General features: G+C 36.2%; 2 protein-coding genes across 2 annotated transcripts; one reads left to right on the top strand and one right to left on the bottom strand.

The window, feature by feature from the left end:
• Positions 1-3,379: 3,379 nt before the first annotated feature.
• Positions 3,380-13,124, top strand: LOC138336005 (proteasome subunit alpha type-5-like). The gene is made up of 9 exons (XM_069285262.1): positions 3,380-3,527; positions 5,871-5,974; positions 7,665-7,791; positions 8,694-8,761; positions 9,092-9,199; positions 10,299-10,357; positions 10,796-10,898; positions 11,322-11,408; positions 12,567-13,124. Exons 2-9 carry the CDS (start codon positions 5,879-5,881, stop codon positions 12,642-12,644), a joined length of 726 nt encoding a protein of 241 aa, XP_069141363.1. The 5' UTR covers positions 3,380-3,527; positions 5,871-5,878; the 3' UTR covers positions 12,645-13,124.
• On the bottom strand, positions 13,125-24,007 carry LOC138336004 (MTRF1L release factor glutamine methyltransferase-like). Its single transcript, XM_069285261.1, is given in 11 exon segments — positions 13,125-13,978; positions 18,016-18,032; positions 18,035-18,128; positions 18,475-18,570; positions 19,006-19,111; positions 20,006-20,123; positions 20,834-20,971; positions 21,397-21,490; positions 22,125-22,207; positions 23,274-23,493; positions 23,915-24,007. Coding segments are annotated over 11 exon segments (1,023 nt in total). The 5' UTR covers positions 23,944-24,007; the 3' UTR covers positions 13,125-13,950.
• Between the last annotated feature and the right edge of the window lie 284 nt (positions 24,008-24,291).

Genomic DNA, 24,291 nt, shown 5'->3' with positions numbered 1-24,291 from the left:
ACGTCACACATTTCGTTGTGTAGCAACGTCGTCAACTTCCGCTTTTCGCCCCAGAGGGTAGCATCTATGGGAGGAGCTTTTTTACTTTCGGGGTTCAAGTAACATTCAAAATTGTAGCGATGAGTTTCTGTCCGTGTTTAAAGCCTGAGAAGAACACGTTTGATGAGTTGCTGGAAAAGACTCAAGGAGGATTCAGCACAAGCGAAGGAAGATGTGAGCTGATTGGATACAAGTATTGTGATAGGATCGACAAAAAAGAGATTACACTGAAGAAGGCCATTCGAGATATCATTGCATATTCTCGGAAGTACAACAACAAACCTGACCAAATTCAATTATCATGGCTGGGTCTTCATCTTGCCCTTGGCTTATGTTACCAGTATCAGTCGATGGATAGGGTACAAATCCGCAGCATCTTAACGGAGATGTTAAAATTTAGCCATGGAATAGACTTGGGTCTCTTTATGAGAGATCTATTGCATTACGAAGACCCAACACTGCAAAATGAAGCGATTGCCAAGTCGATGTATGTTGTAGGTCATTGTGCGGGGTTCAAGGTGACCTTGACAAGAGAAAATCTTGGCGATAAAATATTCTTAGGGCCATCGCGGGTAGTTTACAAGGAGCTGCTACGAAAAAATACTGTACACTATTTTGATCTTCCAACGGGCCATCCTACGATGTCAATGTCAGCCAACCCCCCTCCTGAGAATTTTGTAGGACAGACATGCATGTACCAGGCTTGTGAAAATCTGAAACCAAAAGTGGTACTCGTTCTGCTCCAACATGGCGCGACTCCAATGGGACCACCACTGGACAAACTACTAGAAATTCTTGGAAGTCACCAGCTAGTAGTCGGAGCTCTTGGAGGGCCTCTAAAGATATCTGCACCCATAAATATTATACAGGAATGTTTGCAATATTGTCTGAGGGCAATTCCAAGACTAAATGTCAGTTTTGATGGCGAGACGGTGGCAGATCTGCGAAGAAAAGATAAGGATATCTATTTCTTGAAGAGAGAGGCGTGTTCATATATGCCTGACAACTGCTACAAGGACCCATCTATGCTCAAGCATTTAGCCAGGTTTACCATCAGAAAAATCCTCCATCAAAATGATCTGCTGCCATCCGGAATCAAGAAACTTCCAAAGATTACCAAAGAACTTACAGATTACATGAATTTACAATCCTAAATATACAGTCGATTTGAACAGCGAAACTCTTTATTGACCAAATGTAAAATTCCAAATCAATTAACATTTCATTCTGTGTTACCTGTTTTTAAATGATAAACACATAGATTGTTACCGTATATATATATATATATATGGTTATTATCAACAAATCAATATTTGAATATTATATCATGCTATACATTTTGTTATAGAGCTGTATATACGAGTATGCGTATCTCATTTTTACCGCAACACTTATTTTATAAGCAATCTTTATACAGAGAAATAAATATTATAGATATTTTCAAATTCTTCGTAACATTTAATTTTTCCTACTTCATTTTTATCGATATGTTTTTACGATTGGCTAATAGTCCCTAGAGGCATATATCTGGCCGTGGTACGTTTTTACACGATGGCTGCATAGAAAACGAATATTGCGTGCGAAAACGCAATGCCAATGTGCGTGATGTAAGCGAAATAATATGGCGTGCAAACAAAATAATATCTGATATGTTATTTTATTGCGTTCACGCGCACTATTACACGTGTATTATTTTGTTCGCATGCAATGATATTGCGTTTGGATGCCATAATTTCTTTCTTTTTCATCATTGTCATTGTACCCAAATTCATACTGTATCCAAATTGATACCCTAATTGAGAAGATACCTAAAATATTTGTTTTGATAAAGTTTACCTCATTTCTCAGTGGTGATACCAAAGATGCAACATTTATTGATAATTACGTTTAGATTTACGCAACTATTCCTGTTATTTTCTCTGAAACATAACTTTGAAATCGATAACTCTGTCTGAAATGTGTCAATCCCTAGAAATGTGGCCGTGCGACAATTACTATTTGTATTATAACAGTGGGTTTTTTTAAAATTAATTACGTGCAAATTGCTTTTTGTATAGCGTTATTTACATCTTGATTTTTACTAAAACTGTTACTAGATTCAAGTATCTTGTAACTTGATTGATACATTGATTTTTTTACAATCATTAAAAATAATTGATTGTGGTCTTATGACATATACACCACATTGGAACAATATAGGCTTAGGTGAATGCTACAGAAAACTGAATTTAAATCAATTAAATATCACACAAGTCATTACGTGGTCTGACGGAGGTACTCAATTAGCGTAGACCACTGTTGTGAAAACACTTTTACAATTTTTACACATCATGTGACAAAACTAGAAATTTCGACACATGTTATTAATCGTTCCAACAGTAAAAAACACGGTAATAACAAAATAAAGCTTAAAAATAAAGTTTGTATGCTCTTTTTCAAAACAAAACAGAAAAAAGTGAAGCACACAAAGCAACTAATGTCATATAAGAGAAATCTGCGTGTATTGGTATCAATTTTGGATGACGTTATTCCCAGTCACCGAATCCAAGGAAGAGAATATTAAAAACATTCCAAACCAACACTTAAAGATGACCATCGCCGACAGGGCATAAATGATATTCATCATTTGAACAATAATTGGTGTTTAATCGTGTAAATGTATGTCTAATTGGCACAAAAAATAATATAAAATAATCTATTTTGCCATTGGTGCATGCATGCGCAATTAGTACTTCATTCCATATTATAGGATGTAGACTAGTGCAATGTAATTTTTTCGGAATGCAATTAATCATATATTTCATATTTTTTACTTGAAGTAAAATTAGATGCTCAAACTTTTCAATTAAGTAACTTTTGTCAATGAAGAAAAATACTAAATCGTCTGCTCCTGTTTGTGATAGTGAAAAAATACCATTTGGCAGGCGGTGGAGCATCTTTAAGCTTTCCCACTTGTATGAAGCCCTCTCCCTTCAGAATTATATAACATGTATTAGTTACGTTTAGATTTTTAGTAGTTCGACCCAGTACAAATAAGGGCTTAGTCTTCGCAGAGACTCGACTGCAGTCAGAGAAAAAATTTCGTTATCAATATTATTTCGTTCAACTTGTACTGTACTGTACCCAGAAACATATAAGCTTACAGTGTTTCTGCTTTACTGAACCCTCATTTGCATGCGATCGGGAAAAATAATTTCGAATTATTTACTAACTGTAATCAAGGACGTAATCCTTGTTGTAATATTCCTAACTCAAAATTTCCTGCAATCTTCGGAAATATCTTAAATTTCTGATGTTGTGGTTGTCTGTAAAGAAATCAACTTCAATTTATTTCCGGAATTATATATGTTGGTTTTAACATTATTGTGTCGTATAATTTAGGACTACCAACGCTTAACGTGAGTGGTAGTTTGTGGGGTAACTCCAAGCGTCAAAAAGAAACAGAGTAGCCGGTGACTGGCATGTTTGTGACTATTTGGAGGTTTTAGGTAAGGTTTGTGCTCGATTTGATGCTTTATTGAAAGTTTTCGAATATGGTCTTTGGCACAATGCGCATATATGAAAAGTTGATAATCGAATATTCCATCTTCAGCAAAAATGTCTCTATTTAAACCCCTTAACAATTAGACTTTGAACAAGTAGTTGCAAGCGTAACGTTAGTACGATAGTTTGTTTCATCTAAACAGGTCGGGATAATTCTAAATTTGGCTGTTAATATAATAAACAAATATTATAGACGTTTAAGTATATACGAGCTAGATATAGCTATATAAACAGTAGCGTTTCACATCATTTTAGCAGAAAAGGTTTATGACAAAAAGCGAGAGTTATGAATGAATATTTACATGCTCCATGTCTTTGTCAGGTCCGGTAGCACTATTTAGCCAAATCTGATTAAGTGGTGCTACCGGACCGAAAAAAAAAATTAAAAAAAAAACACAAATTAATTCCTTCACACGCTTGCACCCCTACAGATCACCGTGACAAAGGATTTATGAGTGAGAAGGATTCGTGACTGTCTCTTTACATTACTAAACACCACGCGAGACGCCTATGAACCAGGAATAAAAACTGTTTTTCTCAACAAATACTTGTCTTATCGAGTCAAACGAAACACCAATGTAAAGTTTATTAAATTTCACAACGTTAATTACTTGCTTTAAGGACGGAAGATTTAGAGATTATATCTTAAATTTTTGTTTAAAAAATACGACAGCTCATGAAATGATGGCTCGCTTCAGAAAGTAAGACAGTAACCCCTCGCACCCACAAGCGTACGTATACATTAAAGGCTGTGTCGGCCGCCGATTATCAAAGGAAAATCAGTCGTCGCCAAACATCACGGTCAGTGCACAAACACAAAAGCTCCTGTCTTGTACTTCCCCAAAACCCAGTTCAACTTATCCTTCTCATATATGTCCTTGCTGTGGCGTAATCGTCATTTTTGAAGGCGCTCACGCACGTAAACCAAGGAAGAGAATTCGAAGAAGGACCTGTTTGTTGCATGTCCATCACAAGACACAGAAACCTTTTCTGCTAAAATTAAATTTGGAATGCTTCTATTTATATAACTGTAGCTCTTATAGCCTTATACAGCTGCTATTATACATTATAGCATTATATTATGGCTACTATTTTTAAGAATTTTAGCCTTATGAGCTAGCTATTTTAGCCTTATCTGTACGTCTATACTTCTGTTGAAGTTTCAGAGCTCTAAAGGTAGGATACAATTGACATTGTGTTGGAGAGGGTTCAAATGTTTGTGGAGGTGGTAGTGTTTATTTATTTATCCTGGATGTAAGATGATAAAATTGTTAAAGTACAATGAATGAAAAGAGGGTTCAGTAGAGATAGGGGTTGAAGCTTGAGACAGCTGATTTTAAATTTAAATGCATTTAAATCGTGGGAACAAGCAGTGTCAGAAGGTAACAGATTCCATGTAAAGTTTGAGGAAAGAAGGAGTGTTTATATTCTGACGTAACAGCATTGATTTGTTGGAACCTGTGTGCTCCCCTGGTTCTCCCGTCGGCCATAGTAAGGTACTCTGTTGGTGTTATTGCAAATTGCTAGCTTTATTAGTTTAACAGCCAGGGTCATTTAAGGACGGGCCAGGTTTGTTGGTGGAGGAAAGCCGGAGTACCTGGATAAAAACCACCGACCAGTGGTCAGTACCTGGCAACTGCCCCACATGGGATTGGAACTCGCGACCCAGGGGTGGAGGGCATGTGGTAATATGTCAGTGCATCTTGACCATGTCAATTGCTAGCTGTTTGTTTACAATTTTGTATAACATGGTGAGCCTGGCTTTGGCACTATGTTGTGAAAGTGGCTCCCAGTTCAGAGATTGAATAATACATGTTACACAGCCAGGCTCCTAGACCTGTAGTTGTTAAGGAGCCCATCATTGAACAGACTCTACTCTAGCAGCATAATATCTAGCATAATGTAGAGTGTGGGTCCCAACATGAAGAGGCATACTCGATAATAGGTCTTACAAGGGTACAGTATGTTTGTACTTTTACTTGTTTGGAGCAAGATGACATGTTGCGACGTAACAAGCCTAATGTCTTGTTATCTTTACTTACATTGGATCTGATGTGATTTCTCCAGGTACTCTTTAATAGACAAACCTGGACTTCTCCACCATGGCCACCTGCTCAAGGGTCATCAAAGCAAATTTGTTTGTAAACTTTTGCACTAACTGGTTCACTATATTTTTTCATACCTGTACCATATTGAAAAGTGACATTAATGCTTAATACGAAAAAAAGTATTTATTTTTTAATATACAAAAGTAGTATTAAATTTTAACCATTCTTTTTACTTTTCAGAATTCAAAATGTTTCTGACCCGTTCCGAGTATGACAGGGGAGTCAACACCTTTTCCCCAGAAGGACGACTCTTCCAGGTTGAATATGCTATAGAAGCTATCAAGGTAAACCATAGGCATAAGACTGTAATATTTAAGACATGCTTTTTCTAAATAAGGATTTCTGTATATATGGTATGACCAAATTGGTGCCCAGGTAGCACGAGATACTCTGGCCCTGACACCAGACTTAGACACTAGATGTCTGGTATAGGGCCAGAGTGCAATGACCCTGAAAAAAGACTTAGACACTAGATATCTGGTGTAGGGCCAGAATGCACTGACACGGACACAAGACTTAGACACTAGATGTCTGGTGTAGGGCCAGAATGCACTGACACGGACACAAGACTTAGACACTAAATGTCTGGTGTAGGGCCAGAATGCACTGACCCTGACACCAAACTTAGACACTAGATGTCTGGTGAAGGGCAAGAGTGCAATGACCCTGACACCAGACTTAGACACTAGATGTCTGGTGAAGGGCAAGAGTGCAATGACCCTGACACAGACTTCGACACTAGATGTCTGGTGAAGGGCAAGAGTGCAATGACCCTGACACCAGGCTTAGACACTAGATATCTGGTATAGCTTGAGATACTCTGGATCCGACACCAGACTTAGACACTAGATGTTTGGTGTAGCCCGAGATACTCTGGACCTGACACCAGGCTTAGACGCTAGATGTCTGGTGTAGGTCCAGCGTGCACTGACCCTGAAACCAGACTTTGACATTATGAAAGACAGATGTCTGGTGTAGGGTGTAGGTCCAGAGTACACTGACCCTGAAACCAGACTTTGACATTATGACAGATAGATGTCTGGTTTAGGGTGTAGGTCCAGAGTGCACTGACCCTGAAACCAGACTTTGACATTATGACAGATAGATGTCTGGTTTAGGGTGTAGGTCCAGAGTGCACTGACCCTGAAACCAGACTTTGACATTATGACAGATAGATGTCTGGTGTAGGGCCAGAGTGCACTACCATATCAAAAGCTGGAATTCATCGACACCGTTTGGTATTGGACCAGTCATGCCGTGCACCAGACATCTATCTGTCATTATGTCTTAGTCTGGTGTCAGGGTCAGAGTACCTTCCGCTACACCAGACATCTATCTGTCATAATGTCTAAGTCTGGTGTCAGGGCCAGAGTACCTTGGGCTCAGGGCCAGAGTATCTCGGGGTAGTGCCCAGGGTACTTATCTATAGAAAAGGAAACACTAAAAAGGACCAAATCTCGACTATATCCTTTCACATTATTGTACAAAGTACATGTATTAAGCAATAAATTATTTGCAGAAAAATTAAATAAAAAAACCTACATAGTTTTATTATTTCCAGTCTGCATTAATATTTTACACTGTAATTCAAGGTTAGTGAAATTGAGACCTCGAAAAGGTATATATGGGACAATTAATATGTCAAATACGGCTGGTAATTATAAGTAAGTACTATTTGAAGTTCTCAAAAATATGACTACTGTATGCGTCTTTGTTATAAAATCTGTATTGCAAATGAAATGTATCTATGTTTTGACAAGTTTTAATGAAATCATTTTAATTGTTTATTTGAGAGAATAAATTTGCAAAAATGAGGACACTATTGCAGGTCTTTTTTTTCTTGAAACAGTAATTAAATAATTTTTGAAGACATATGCAATGTTTTGAATGATTCAACTCACTTTAAAACAGATTTTTTAAAATATAATGTGGATTTTATTAATTTTGATAATTAATAATGATTTTCATTTGCAGTTGGGATCCACTGCTATTGGTATTCAAACAAGCGAAGGTGTTGTATTGGCAGTTGAGAAAAGAGTTACCTCCCCTTTAATTGAAACATCGAGTATAGAAAAAGTAATGGAAGTAGATGATCACATAGGTATGTGAATTCTTTTATATTTACATTCAATGGTCATTTCTATTATATAAACTAACCACATCAAAATAAAGTCTATGTGGATATAAATGACACCCAAAAATGACTAATGGGACAATTTCATGTACCAAGTGATACCCGATATTGTTTATGCAGGACCAGTATCTCCAGTGGTGATTGAACGAAACTATTTGTGATCTTCCCGTTGAAATTACGTTAGCACGGGAAGTCATCGCTTGACGTCATTCCATCACCAATAGAAACAATACTCCCACACAAACATTATCGGGTATCAGGTGGTACGTGAATTATTTCCATTATGACATCACTACATGGTTATGTCAACTGATCACAACCATGGATCTTGTGGAATATATCATCATTGGTTAAAAGCCCCCAACATGACTTAATAATTATAAGCATTAAACTATCTTCTTATGGAATCTATGATCTATATATAGATGTCAGAGCTTTGTAGACAATCATCTCATAATGTGCGCATTATGAAGATTGTCTGTAAAGCTCTGGCATATATTATGAACATGATAAAGGAAGGGTTTGATTTTACAAAGAAAGCATGATGAAATGGACATAGACTTTACAGAGGATGTTTCATGCCAGAGCAAGTGTTAATTAGCGGGTGGTGTAGTGGTTAAGCTGCTCGCTTTACCTAGCCGGCTGGGGTTCGATCCCTGGGACGGACTTGAAAAGGTTATGGGTTACCTACCTGATCACGTGGGTTTTCTCCGGGCACTCCGGTTTCCTCCCACACTAAGACCCCTTGCATGCTTACATCTGGGCCATTGAGAGTGATTTACATAAGTTGTATAACTTGTTTCTCAATCAATGTAAAATAAAGTTTATATTTATAAGTGTTTATCGCAGATATGATAATCTGTTTGAAGGTTGTGCTATGAGCGGACTAATTGCAGACTCTCGGACATTGATTGATAAAGCCAGAGTTGAAGCTCAGGTAACATGGCAGAACTTTTTGTTATGATTTTACAAGATAATAACTTCCTAAAATACTTATAGCAAATTTTAATTGAAATTTGATTGAAGTGGAAGAGATGTGCCAGAAATACATATTAATCTGTTGTTTCTGATTTAAGATCTATCTTGCTGTAAACTTATGTCTGAGTTTAAACTACTGATAGTCTGTTGAAGTTTTTTTTAATATTAAATTGCAGACATGGAAACCTCAATTAAACCTTTAGTTTATGTTAACTAATTACTGATAACAACTGTCCATGTTACTAATTTTGAGCAGCAGTTGATAATGATTTACATTTTACGTTGTCAGAACCACTGGTTTACCTACAATGAGAAGATGTCAGTGGAAAGTGTCACCCAAGCTGTGAGCAATCTTGCCCTACAGTTTGGGGATGATGACGCTGATCCTGGAGCCATGGTTAGTAATTCTGTAACTATTCCTACATTGCATATGACAGATTTATCTGTTCTTACAAACATATATTAATTATTACGTCATGATGTTACATCATGCAAAGATGGAATACCTTCACTCTGTATTATGTGAAGATGGAATACCTTCACTCTTTATTTTGCAAATAAAATACTTTATTATAACAATGCTTATTGTATTAAAGATATCATTACCATGATATTTTCATTCTATCATGTATTGCATATACTGGTATATCTACACAGCCAAATAAGTAAAGGTCACTTCTTTGAGGCATAAGAAAAAAAAGAAATATATGAAGCGAAAATATAGATAGTATATATATACCATTTAAGTTTTTAAATGTCCATTCGACCATTATTTGTCCTTGTTCTGATAATTAAATGATCACTTTTAAATGAAATCGACTTTTCAGCACCATACATGCTTTCACTTTGAAATTAGGGGTATGCCTTGTTGCATGTCTGTAGTTTGATAAATGTCCCATTTTCTGGTCAGGAATCATTTTGTATCAATGAATGGGATACTGTTGATAATGAATCATTATAAAAATCATGCTCAAATGGTTTGGTTAAGATTGCACAGCTCTCAAAATTTGTGACCCTTTACTTAACATGCCAAGTAATATATATACGCCGTATATATACGCCGTGTATTGACAATTCACCATGTATATTTATAAAACAGTGGTGCCATAGTATTTCATATACAGTGTATACTAGTACATGAAAAAAATATATGCTGGTGATAAAATATGGTCAGTCCATAGTAGTAATAAATTCCTTATTAGACCAAAAAAAATAATATGTCTGTTGAGGGTTACATTGGCAAAAAAAAATAGGGTCAGTAGGTCGGGAGGATTTTTGTTTCTATTAGTGTCTTTCACTCTAAAATAATGGCCGGAACCGAGTCCGAAATCGAAATCCCGACTTTTAAAAAAAAAATTGTTGAAAAGTGGAGAGAGAAAAAATTAGGGCCGGGGGTAAAAAATTAGGGTCGATCGGGTAACCCTAAACAGACATATTATTTATTTTGGCCTTACTATGATAATAGCTATTATTCGTTTGTGTGCTTCCTATTGCAGAGTCGACCATTTGGAGTTGCCTTAATGTTTGCTGGAATCGACCATAAAGGACCACAACTGTAAGATTTCTAATCCACTTTTGATCTGCAACTTTTATTTTATAAAGAACTTGTAATATCAAAAACAATATATATTAAAAAAAAAAATCCTAAATGAGTGATATTTATGAATTTAGTTCAGTAAATTATTGAAACTTGAGCCCTTCAGGAGTACTACTCTGCTGATGAAGCTACAGTAAAAGATATTTACACATGTAACATATATTTTTGTTCATTCCTCGTCTAGGTTTCTATTACCTTAAATGTACATATATAACGAACTGTGGCTATAAAGTAAATTTTGTCCCCAGAAATTTTGTATAACAATATGCTTTGTTGTATCTGGTTTCAAGTTCCATGGCAGTGTGTAACTGTAATCTAGATTCGAGGTTATTTTATACACATCACGCTTAAAGAAAATCTAATGAATGCATGTTCACATTTTATTCTTTCTTATAGATACCACATAGATCCATCCGGGACGTTTATCCAGTACGATGCCAAGGCCATAGGGTCTGGGTCTGAGGGAGCACAGCAAGCTCTTCAGGATGTATACCACAAGGTAAAACACGACAGATGTTGGTGATAACATTGGACTTATCAATCTTACATACTTAACAGAGATTTTGATATTACTGTCTATAGAACAGTTTCATGAAAGATGGATAGAATCTTAATATCAGTGTCTTTCAAAGAGATAGGAATAACTCGACCTAAATGAAAGGTTTTGGCTAGTCTGCATGAAGCTTTTCGTCTGCTGGCATGCCAAAATATCTGTCCCTTTGCTGAGGATTACAGAACCATTATTATTTTTATTACCTTTTTTATGCAATGAGCTTAGTGTTTCTTTTGTTTCATAACTCAGGTGACCGTTAAGGCCTAGGGGGCCTCTTGTTTTGGATATACAGAATTCTTTTTGAAGTACACGTATTTCGACAATGCTACACCTCTCAGTTAAACTCTAAAGTTTGTGTTTTTGTTTCAGTCGATGACTCTAAAGGAGGCTTGTAAAAATGCCTTGACCATTCTTAAACAGGTGATGGAGGAGAAACTAAACTCCTCCAATGTTGAGGTCAGTACCATAGAGCAAACTACAAGAAACATCGTAGTAAGATGGTCAATCTAGATTGATAAATACCGATAGACATATTTTTTTGTATTGAAATATAAATTAGATAACTTTGAGTTTTTGCATGTTTGCAATTTAATCTTCTTTGAACTGTTTTCGATCTGACACTATTGTCTCTTCTTTGAACTGTTTTCGATCTGACACTATTGTCTCTATATGAAACTTTACTTATTTGCTGTCAAAACGACTTTGGGCCCTTAATGGCCCCCAATTCCGTCAAATTTTCTAAACAAATATTTAGTATTTAAATTGTTGGATTTGAGTTATTTAGTACATCCCTAAATGAACTGTAATGATCTTTTTCTAATTTTGCAGCTTCAGTTGCCATGGTAACCACTGGGAATATGCATAAATTATGAAAATGTGAAAATTTTGACAATTTTGTCCTTTTTTGTGAAAGTTTTGTTTTAGAAACCGTAGAGCGCATCATTAAACAAACTTCTCTTAAAGATATATTACATACATACATATTCTCAGTAATTATTATGTTTGTTCAAGGATGTACTCTAAATGCCTAGTTTCATAGACAAAAACTTTTAAAAAAATGGCCAAAATTGTCCAAATTTCCACATTTTCATAATTTATGCATATTTTGGATGGTTACCATGGCAACTATATCTGCAAAATAAGAAAACAGTCATTATAGTTGAATAAGGGATGAACTAAATATTTGAAATACTACAAATGAATCGCTAGATAACAGTTTTGAAAACTTCATGGATTTGGGAGCCAAAAGGGGCCCAACCATACATAGTCCTTTGTACTTGGTAGTTCTGATTTTCGAAGATGTCACATTTTGGTGTGAAAATTAAAGCTCAGTAAGGATTTCTTTTAAAATGAACTGTTTGATTGTATAACTGTAAACCAACTTAAATTGGTGTACCATTAAGTTTCATGTATTTCGTAAGAAATTGCAAATTGCCACAAAAATGTTTTAAGCACAGGTAAGCTACAATCATGTGACTCTAGATCGCAAAATTAAATCACATTGATATGCTTGTTAGACATAAAAATGTGATTATAGTCGCTGTAACAATAGGTTGATTTACTCCTGTAACCATCCTGGGGACAAGATTAAGATATTTTACATTAATTTTGCAGATGGGAACAATAACGCCACAGAAGAAATTCCACATGTTTACCAAGGAGGAACTTGAAGATGTCATCAAAGATATCTGATCTCTTCCTGTGTTACATATCATAGTGCTACTTCTCATCATCTGTCCATCGACACTTCATCATTTCTGTTTTGAGAAACATGACTTTGCTATTGTTATATACTGAACACTAGTTTCTACTGTAGGAACTAAAGGTTCTGTAACAGTTTTACTACATTCGAATGTTTCAATACTTTGACAAATGAGAACTGAGGAGAAACTATTTATTGCCAGCAACAACCATAGAAAGGGCTAACTCATTAACATTTATAGACGAAAGTGAATTTCTTCAATTTTAAATAAGCTAGAGTAGTTCATTATTACATCACTAGGTTCTCCAGAAAATGAGTTGCTGGAGTAAAATATTGTTGATAACACACAAAGTTCTCAAGGTCAACATACATCACTTGAATATTCAGCACTGCACGTTCATATTCTAATTGAAAATTCTGTGAGTGAAACTCTTTTGTATTGATCAAAAGAAAATAAAATGTTAATAGGATACAGGTTGTATTGTTTTAATTAGTGCCATAGTTGTTGAAATGTTTGAATTACACTTTTATGCCACTTGGGATGCCAATAATTGAGAGAAAATATATAGGATGTTAATCAGTGTTCATTTTATAAGAGATTTTATGAAATGAGTCTTGAAAAGTTTTCAGTTTTGTGAGTCTGGATGAGCCAAAATTACAACTTCAAGACAAGTTTAATAAAATTTCATATTTCAAAATACTTTTTATCACATTACTACAACAACCTACATTCTGAAGAATCTCAATATTACAGTACATCAACAAGAGATCCCAGAGATCTTGACACCCACCAAACATGACCAAAAAATGATCTACCGTTATGTCTGACAATGGAAAAAGAAAACTTTTTTCTGATTTTCTCATCTTTTCCCTCTCCCTTTCAAATATTGAATGTACAAGTTGCTTAGCAGAAACGCTTCAATTGTCAATTTAATATGGTCACTGTCTGCCATGTTCTGCTTGTATTTGTTCCAAAATGGAAATGCAGAAGAAGCAGATGTCGTCTGTTCATTCCATCATATTTCAGATTTATACTCCCTATCTACAGTCAACACTTATCAGTCTAGAATCAGAGAGGTTCCACTTCACAATATCGACTTGTGAAGATATGCACCAACAATGGCTTGTACAAGCCCAAACCTTGACACTTTCTTCTGATCTTGCTCAGAACTTTCGACTCCGAGGTATTTTTGTGATCCAGGAAGTGACATCATAATACCAGAGTAATGGTGACATAGACGCATCATTGATGGTTCTCTGGAGGGTTTCATATCAGGTTCTGTTCTTTTGTGCAAGTCAAGTTCTCAGCACACAAAAGCGATCTCTGAAATAACACGAAACAGTGCTACAGTTAAGATGTGTTTACAGGTAAAACACTCATTAAAATTTGTTGATTACCCCTAAAAAGTGTATGGACATGTATTAGTTACTCCTACAATATTTGTGTTGCGCAATGCAATTATTATTAAACAAGAAAGAGTTAATTGGTATAAAGTATTGCAATACATTATTACATGTACTGGTAAAACAGTTAAAATTTGGTAAAAGAAAGTTAAAATTTGGTAAAACAAAGTAAAATTTTTTACCAGATTGTCTTTTGTCATGGCTATAATTTGGTAACAAATGAAAAAATCTGGAAGATTGTGAACATAAGATAAATCTGGATAAATCTGGAAGGTTGTTTGTTTGTTTGATTAATTAACGTCCTATTAACAGCCAAGGTCATGTAAGGACGGCCTCCTATGTATGCAGTGTGTTGTGTGTATGTGTGGGAAGTGCGTGTTTTGGGAGACTTCGGTACCAGGTATATTCATGTCGTGTCTTCTTGTATAGTGGAACTGTTGCCCTTTTTATAGTGCTGTATCACTGAAGCTTATTGCTGAAGACACCAAGCAATACAACCCACCCGGCCACATTATACTGACAACGGGCGAACCAGTTGGTTTCAGTCCCGTTATGCTGAGCGCTTAGCAGGAGAATTGAATTGAAGAGTTTTGCGTGCCGCAACGTAGTCGTTTCTGGGCACAAAGCAGGAGCAGAAACTACCACTTTTATAGACTTTGGTGTGTCTCGGCTAGGGGACAGAACTCAGAACCTATTGATGAATCTGGAAGGTTGTGAACATTTGATAAATCTGGAAAGTTGTGAATCTGGATAAATTTGGAAGGTTGTGAACCTATTGATAAATCTGGAAGGTTGTGAACCCATTGATAAATCTGGAAGGTTGTGAACCTATTGATAAATCTGGAAGGTTGTGAACCTATTGATAAATCTGGAAGGTTGTGAACCTATTGATAAATCTGGAAGGTTGTGAACCTATTGATAAATCAGGAAGGTTGTGAACCTATTGATAAATCTGGAAGGTTGTGAACCCAATGGTAAATTTGGAAGGTCGTGAACCTAATGACAAGAGATCCCAGAGGGATCTTGGCGCCCACCAAAGAATGATCTATATCTGACAAAGGAAAGATGGATCTTTTCTCTACTTTTTAAACTTTTTCAAACATACTACGGTACATATAAAATTTGAGACAGATCGCTTCAGTACCTTTTGAGAAATAGCGGTAACAAACTTCAATTATCACAAGAGGCCCAAAGGGCCTTAACGGTCATCTGACTACCTTGGCAATAGTAAAATAATTTTCATATGGTGTCACTTTGTCAGGACCATGTCAGGATCATTTTCAATTTCTTTCAACAAATTTTATTTCAAACAAGAGGACAAAGGGCCTTTACATGTAGGAAATTAATTAGATATAGTGTCATGGTAGCCATCTTCGATTTTGGATCAACCAGAGATGTAACAACACTTTGTCGGGACCATGTCAGGATCATTTCATGCAAGTTTCAGCCAAATCGCACTGGTAGAACTTGAGAAGAAGATCAAAATGTGTTTTTAAGATGGCGGTGTGGCAGCCATCTTGGATTTCGGAAGGCCATCTTGGATTTCGGATCGATCCGAACAATAACAACACTTTGTCGGGACCATGTCAGGATTATTTCATGCAAGTTTCAGCCAAATCGCACTGGTTGAACTTAAGAAGAAGTTCAAAATGGTTTTTCAAGATGGCGCCTGTGGCGGTCATCTTGGATTTCTGATGGACCCGAAAAATAACAACATTTTGTCAGGATCATGTCATGATCATTTCATACAAGTTTCAGCCAAATCCAACAGGTAGAACTTGAGAAGAAGTTCAAAATGGGTTTTCAAGATGGCGGCTGGTGCGGCCATATTGGATTTCAGATCGACCCGAAAAATAACAACACTTTGTCGGGTTCATGTCAGGATCATTTCATGCAAGTTTCAGCCAAATCGCACCGGTAGAACTTGAGCAGAAACTCAAAATGTGTTTTCAAGATGGCGGCTGTGGCGGCCATCTTGGATTTCGAGACCGAAAAATAACAACACTTTGTGGGTTCATGTCAGATCATTTCATGCAGAGCCAAATCGCACGTAGAACTTAGCAGAAATCAAAATGTGTTTTCAAGATTCTTGGATTTCGGATCGACCGAAAATAACAACCTTTGTCGGTCATGTCAGGATCATTTCATCAAGTTTCAGCCAAATCGCACCGTTGAACTTGAGAAGAAGTTCAAAATGGGTTTTCAAGATGGCGGCTGGTGTGGCGGCCATATTGGATTTCAGATCGACCCGAAAAATAACAACACTTTGTCGGGTTCATGTCAGGATCATTTCATGCAAGTTTCAGCCAAATCGCACCGGTAGAACTTGAGAAGAAACTCAAAATGTGTTTTCAAGATGGCGGCTGTGGCGGCCATCTTGGATTATGGATCGACCCGAAAAATATTAACACTTTGTCGGGACCATGTCAGGATCATTTCATGCAAGTTTCAGCCAAATCTCACTGGTAGAACTTGAGAAGAAGTTCAAAATGTGTTTTCAAGATGGCGGCTGTGGCGGCCATCTTGGATTTCGGATCGACCCGAAAAATAACAACACTTTGTCGGGACCATGTCAGGATCATTTCATGCAAGTTTCAGCCAAATCGCACCGGTAGAACTTGAGAAGAAGTTCAAAATGTGTTTTCAAGATGGCGGCTGTGGCGGCCATCTTGGATTTCGGATCGACCCGAAAAATAACAACACTTTGTCGGGACCATGTCAGGATCATTTCATGCAAGTTTCAGCCTAATCGCACCAGTAGAACTTGAGAAGAAGTTCAAAATGTGAAAAGTTAACGCACGGCGCATGGCGGACGACGGCGCACGGTGGACGACGACGGACGAAACATGACGACTATAGGTCATCCTGACCCTTCGGGTCAGATGACCTAAAAATCCAAGATGACTCCTTGGCGGCCATCTTATTGATCAATCGGTCCCAAATCACAATATGCACAACTAGGGCCCTAGGGGAACCTACATGTGAAATTTGAGAAAGATCCATTCAATACTTTCTGAGAAATAGCGATAACAAACTTTGAATATAAAAATCCAAGATGGCTGCCTGGCAGCAATCTTGTTGACCGATCGGTCCCAAATTACAATATGCACAACTAGCGCCCTAGGGGAACCTACATATGAATTTTGAGACAGATCCCTTCAGTACTATCTGAGAAATAGCCATAACAAACTTTGAATAACAAAATCCAAGATGGCTGCCTGGCAGCCATCTTGTTGACCGATCGGTCCCAAAATGCAATGTGCACAACTAGGTCCCTAGGGGAACCTACATATGAAATTTGAGACAGATCCCTTCAGTACTATCTGAGAAATAGCCATAACAAACTTTAACTATCAAAATCCAAGATGGCGGCCTGGCGGCCATCTTGTTCACCGATTGGTCAAAAATGCAATATGCACAACAAGGGCCCTAGGGGAACTTACATATTAAATTTGAGAAAGATCCCTTCAGCACTTTTTGATAAATAGGGATATCAAACCTTAAACTATCAAAATCCAAGATGATGTGTCGCCTGGCGGCCATCTTGTTTTTCCTATCAGCCTCAAAATCTGTATGGCACAAATATGGACCAAGGGGACCCTCCATGTGAAGTTTGAACAAAATCCCTGCAGCAGTTTTTAAGAAATAGTGATAACAAGCATTGTTTACGGACGGACGCCGGATGGCGGACGACGGACCACGGATGCAGAGCGATTTGAATAGCCCACCATCTGATGATAGTGGGCTAATAAATCTGAAAGGTTGTGAATCTAATGATAAATCTGGAAGGTTGTGAACCTATTGATAAATCTGGAAGGTTGTGAACCTATTGATAAATCTGGAAGGTTGTGAATCTAATGTTAAATCTGGAAGGTTGTGAACATAATGTTAAATCTGGAAGGTTGTGAACCTAATGTTAAATCTGGAAGGTTGTGCTAACAAATATATTGTTGCTACCTGTTTGTGAAGTCTTGAAAGTTGCGGAACAGAAACGGAGTCCCGGTAATTGACCTTTGACCTCTGACTTGATCATATCACAATGACCTAGTCCTACCTCCAGCCACAGGGAACTAAAACAAAGTTAGCATTAAACTGAAGGCTTTAATTTGATTGTACTTGCTCATCTAATAGTATGACCATAAATTGTAAGAATCACTTTTAATTTGAATATTACCCAGTATGTTTTTCATTGAATTTTAAAATATGACCTTTTTGATCTGACAATGATAAAAGGGTAATTAATTTCAGAAATGTTTAACAGAAACAAACTCTACAAAAATTAGTTTTTTAATGCTTAATTGATAACTTTCATAACAATAAGTTTAAAGATCCTACATTCTATACAAGTTGGTTGATTAAAACTTAATGCAATAAGTTTATATTAATAATTACAGTACTTTGTACATCTACACTTACCCTTTGGGTTTAAGTAATTGTGTTGACATGGATAGTATTATTCTAACATAATCTAGTCCATCTTTGCCACCATCAAAGGCATGTGGATCTTCATATCTTAGAAAAAAAAGCAAAAACACAAAAAATAGTAAAATCTAACTTGATGTTATAACACTACATACATGTACTCTCAATTAACTGCCGTTACTTAATTTGGCACAACCAAATTTTTGTGTCAAATAACAAAGATTTTTAACAAATTAGCACAACAATGTTTTAATTAAATACTTGCGGAAAATGTCGTTAGCACAATTATATTTTTGTGCAAAATTTTTAGTGCAATTTAATGCTACAATAAGATTACTTATACAAGAAATATGAAATTGAAAAAGATGTTCAATGTGATACATGGTTTGAACTTGTTCTGTCTGTCTTTTAAAGTATCTACAGGTCGGGGAAAACCACCAACTTGCATATTATATGCAAACTAGCCTATCATAGCCAAATTGAAGTATGGATTTGTTTTTCCCAACCTGATCTGTGCAAACTTACCGAGTCAACTCGATTTCCATGTTGTTTATATCCTCAGTGCGTACATATGGAGGATTGGCGATGACAAGGTTATACAGACCATGTGACTTCAACGTTGACAAGGAGTCTAAAACACAAAATACAGCTTAGCACAGCACCAGTAGTACTGGTATATTTGTAAGAATTTTGAAGTACAGATTCATACATAGCAATATCACACATGGGAACATTTTCCATTTCAGAATATTTTACTGTTTGATGATAAGACAACAGCTAAAAAAGCCCTCTCCTTGTTGAACAAGCGGCCCAAGGGCCTTAATGGTCATCTGAATACCTTGGCAATAGCCGTAAAGGAAATTAATAAGATATGGTGTCATGGTAGCCATCTTCGATCTGGGATCAACCAGAGATATTACAACATTTTGGTCAAGATCATATCAGGATTATTTCAAGCAAGTTTCAGCCAAATCACACCGGTAGAACTTGAGAAGAAGTTCAAAATGTGTTTTCCAAGATGGCGGCTGTTGCAGCTAATCTTGGATTTCGAAATCAAGCCAAAAGATAACAACTCATTTATCTGGACCATGTCAGGATCATTTCATGCAAGTTTCAGCATTGGTAGAACTGAAGAAGTTCAAAATGTGAAAAGTTTATGCATAGTGGATGGCGCATGACGACAGACTAAGCATGATGACTATAGGTCATTCAAACCCTTCGGGTCAGATAACCTAAAAATATAAAATACACATACTGTACAACGTACAATTGCATATATATTTGTCAATCTGTCCATTGCACTGCAAAATTCACATGTATTAATCAGGCAAATATGTGAAATTTAGCCATCTGTAAATAAAAGAATTATATAGTATTATTTATCCTTTATTAGGAGAGGTGCCCTTTTTAGTTCAAATATGGTATCTAGACTTAACGAAATTAAAGTGTTATTTGCTCTCCAAATCTGACCGAGCACTTAGAAAAACCCTAAATCGTTCAATCCTATGAAACCAAGCTACCTTACCCGGTTGAGAGTAGTCCATGTTGAGTGTGGTGAGTCTTGTGTGTACACCAGTATTTACAGCATTCTCTTTAGTTAACTCACAGGCTTCCTTACTCCTATCTACAGCTACCACTTCAGTCTGAAACAAGGGATCTCATATCTCATGCTGATCATGTGTATACATACAGATGTAATAAGCTACATGTTACATTGGACAGATTTTCTATAGGGAATAAAATGGCCTATAGAACTGTCTTCTCTCCTAAACTATGATACATCATTGGTGACTGTTTATATTATGTCATCTAAAATCTAAAAATAAGTTTTATCACTACAGTGGGTTCAAAAGACATCAGCAAAAAAAGAATATTTGGAAAAATCTTATTTACGCTTCAGTTATTCTACCTTTACTATGAATAGTCTGCTTAATTCATAGCACAATGGCCTTAAATTTTGAACATGATGGATTTGTGGTAGTAGTTTAAGATATATTAAAATGCAACTTATGATTTACTTCATCTGTGTAGTAATTAATATCTGACCAGAGAAAACTCATCACCTTTGCCAATTACCGTATTCGACCCAATTAGCGCCAAGGGCTCTCAAAAATTTGAGGCAAATCAGGGGGCAACTAATAGAAATAAATTTTGGACTTTTCATAAAATTGTTCTACAAAGTAAGCCATAAATCAATTTGCAAAAGAAATCAGTAAGAAAACTAACACAGCTCTTCATATTTTCAGTCTGGATTTAATTCGAAGTAAGTGAAATTGAAGCTCAAAAAGAGGAAGGGGTGCTTATTGGGATGGGGTGCTTTTTGGGTCAAATACAGTATTCTGATGTTTTGTACCTGATGTAATTTGTTCAGCAGATAAACAGATATTGCACCACTGCCACATCCTAACTCCAGTATCCTTGTAGGTGTTGATCCAGGGTCCTGCTCATTAATCTTGTTCATGATGTCATTGCAAGCAAGCTGGGCAAGCTCCTGGTAAAATGTTTTTTGTATTAGTATTAAAAAGTTTTCAATAATATAGAAACACTGTTTGATTATTCTAATTCATATTGTAAATCATTTGTGAAGCTAACTATAAAGATTTTTTCCCAATGTCATCTTTATGATTAACATCTTAGGATGTTTGATTTTCCTTAACATCCTCGTCTTGATACCTAACTTCAAATTGGATATCTAAGTTTAGTCCGGATATATCTAAGTTCAGCCTTGATATCAAAGTCTCAGTCTGGATATCAAAGTTCAGTCTGGATCTAGTCCTAGTCTGGATATCAAAGTTCAGTCTCTGGACATCTATGTTCATTTTGTATAAGCCTAAGTTCACTCTGGATATCAAAGCTCAGTCTGGATATCTAAGCTCAGTCTGGATATATATGTTCAGTGTGGATCATATAGTTTACCTCTGTCTCAGGTCTAGGGATGAACACAGGTGACCTCATCTTCAGTGTAAGGTCATGGAAATCCCACTCCTCAATAATGTACTGCACAGGCATTCTGTGTGATAACGTACCAAAGTTAATTATAATGCACATGATGTATGGTCCCTATACAACAAGGATATACTAAAATCTAGCTGACACCAAGAAGTGTTTCAGAGATATGGATTAGTCAAAAGCATTTTTTTTTTTTTACAATTTTTATCTTGTGAATTTACAGATGAGTCTACAGAAAAGAGTCTATGGTTGAATTGAATTAGTCTGATTGCATTATTAGTGAAATTTTCATTTCTTATTTACTCCAACAATTGTGATTATATCAGTTCTTCACTAAACTCTGCAAGTAAGTAAAGAATGGAGTTCTTGAAATTCTTATAAAATTTTGTAAAATTTGATTTACCAGAAATGAATTTACTTTGAGTTGAAAATTGTCATTAGCCTAATCATCTTCTGAACAACTGGGCCCAGGTCTCTAAACCTCTTGATATTTGAGAAGAAGTTGCTTAAAGGAAAAATTGATTCTGGCTGGATAACACCCCACATTTAGCATATAAAAAGCTAAAAAGACACCTGCTATATGGGAAGCTAACAATGACTGAAAGATAATATTACAGATAACAATACAAATGGAAATTTTGTATTTAGAAAATCATCTTATGATGAATGTTTAGTGATTCATGCAGAAAAGTTACCTTTTGCGTTGCTTTCTACACATTTCATCAATCCTGGTTAACTGGGCTTTACAAAGGATAGTGTCCATTGACACACCATGGATCTAAAAACAGGAGAAAATGGAAACATGAGGCCCAGAGGGCATGTATCGATCACCTGGTTTGTTATGCCATAATATTTTCTGAGTACAGATTCAGTGTTTATTTCCTCAATGATTGTTTTAGATTTACCTCTTATTTCCATATATATTGAGCCCACCACTCCTACCCTGGGGGTTGGGTGAGTGACCAAGATATACACAAACTCTGTTCATATTCCCCCAAGGATGCTTCTGGCCAAATTTGTTTATAATCCATGACTCTATAACTCTATGACTAGTAGTGATTTGTAGGATTTACCTATGTTTACTAGAATTTACCAGGCCATATGTTCCATTTGTGGATTTGTACCAGTTGTACTGAATTGATACGGTACCACCTACAGGAACGTGTTTGGATTTTTCCATGATGTTGGCACCCATATGAAAGATATTCTTCGAATATAAAAGCTAAGTGTTTTCTGTGTTAAAATAAAATGGACATAAAAGTAATCCCTAAATAGTTTCGCCATACATTGAAATAAATAATTCATGTAATTTCATCAAATATACATTTGTAAATGCTCTCTGTCTTGTTTTCAACAAAGAAAACATTTCAATGACAAATGAAAAATCTCAGGGCTGCTATCTTGGATACAAGTGGTATGTGTCGCTTCTCGAAACAAACCACTTGTAATGGTACAGTTCTGCTGTTACTGCAAGTTTCATTATTTGATATACATGTAAAGCAGATCCATATTGATATAACTGGTACAAATCCACAAATGGAATGCACGGTACTATTAAGCACTTAACGTCTTTCAGTTAGCGTTCATAGCCATTATGAATGCCAACTGGACAGAGAGCCATTATGAATGCCAACTGGACAGAGACAAATTCTATGAAGCGCTCTTAGTTAATTTATTGATGAAAAATAAGTCACAGGGGAAATTGTGTTACAAAAACAGTAATTTTTTAGTTTCAAATGGGGAATTTTTAAATCTTCAGGGGAATTTTAGGCCAGAGGGAAATTCATTCCTTGAGGGGAAATTTTATATAGTGTAATAATCTAACAACATTCTAATAACCTTACCATTTTCTGCCCTAATACATTTGCTACAATAAGCTGGACAGATTCCCTGGACTCGGGAACATTCTCAGTCTCCAACTGGTGTGTCCACTTGTCTATGACAGCAGCTACAGACTCGGGGCGGGGCTGGACATTGGAAGGCACAGGATGAAATGTGTGACATTGTCTCCAAGCTTGTTGTGACCATTGTCGATTCAAACATCTCCAGAAGAGAAACATCAGACTACAATTAGTCAAAAGAAAAAAAAAACAATAAATGGTAAGTAATCAGTACATGTAGAATATTTCCTTGAATATTCCACCTGGTATATAATCTTTAATTCAAATGATAAATGGTCTATGGTCAATGGTCACTAATTAAAATATTATTATGGCCCTTTTTGCCATTTATTATGGTGTGTAAATGTTAATATTTGTTGGATTACAAATTATTTCAAATAGTAAATGCGGGACAAGGAAGTAATTCTAACCGTGAAGACAAAACAGACAAGCCAGTTAAAGGACGTTGTCAGAGATAGATAAACTGAGAATGAGATGTCAGTTCAGATGTCAATTAAGATAATGACCGGTTTATCCAGGTTACACTGTATGCAATATACCGAGTTACTGAATGTGTAACTGACCTGGGTCTACAAGCAAGTTACCTGTCATGCACATAAATTAAACTTGACATTCCACAAGAATAGCATACATCTTCATCACTTATAAAACACGTACGTTTACCTACCTACTTGGCCTAGGCCTAACATGTGAATATACAAACACTTCGAATGCGCCCTTTCTCCGATCACTATAACGCTTAAAAGTAGAAAAGTAATTCAAGCGTTTTACCGAGACAGTTAGGGACTGGCAGTCGCAGATTAGTAAACAAGAAAAGCGAAAAAGAACCAAAGAACCAAATTTATGAGTTTATGTAAGTATTTGATTGGTATATCAAATCTTTATCCCGACACCGAGAGTTTTTTCTTTATTAAGTCGGCGATTTAATTTTGATTAGACGAAATTATAACCCTTGAATGTA

Source organism: Argopecten irradians, chromosome 12 (assembly GCF_041381155.1).
Source record: "Argopecten irradians isolate NY chromosome 12, Ai_NY, whole genome shotgun sequence".
Classification (NCBI taxonomy): domain Eukaryota; kingdom Metazoa; phylum Mollusca; class Bivalvia; order Pectinida; family Pectinidae; genus Argopecten; species Argopecten irradians.
The sequence above is the reverse complement of the archived record's forward strand: the minus strand, read 5'-3'. Positions and strand labels throughout refer to the sequence as shown.

Bases quoted from the DNA above. Each gene is read 5' to 3' on its own strand.
- LOC138336005 (XM_069285262.1), top strand. From the start codon at position 5,879: ATGTTTCTGACCCGTTCCGAGTATGACAGGGGAGTCAACACCTTTTCC. The intron at 8,762-9,091 runs GTAACATGGCAG...TTACGTTGTCAG, and splicing joins AAGCCAGAGTTGAAGCTCAG to AACCACTGGTTTACCTACAA. The intron at 9,200-10,298 runs GTTAGTAATTCT...TTCCTATTGCAG, and splicing joins ACGCTGATCCTGGAGCCATG to AGTCGACCATTTGGAGTTGC.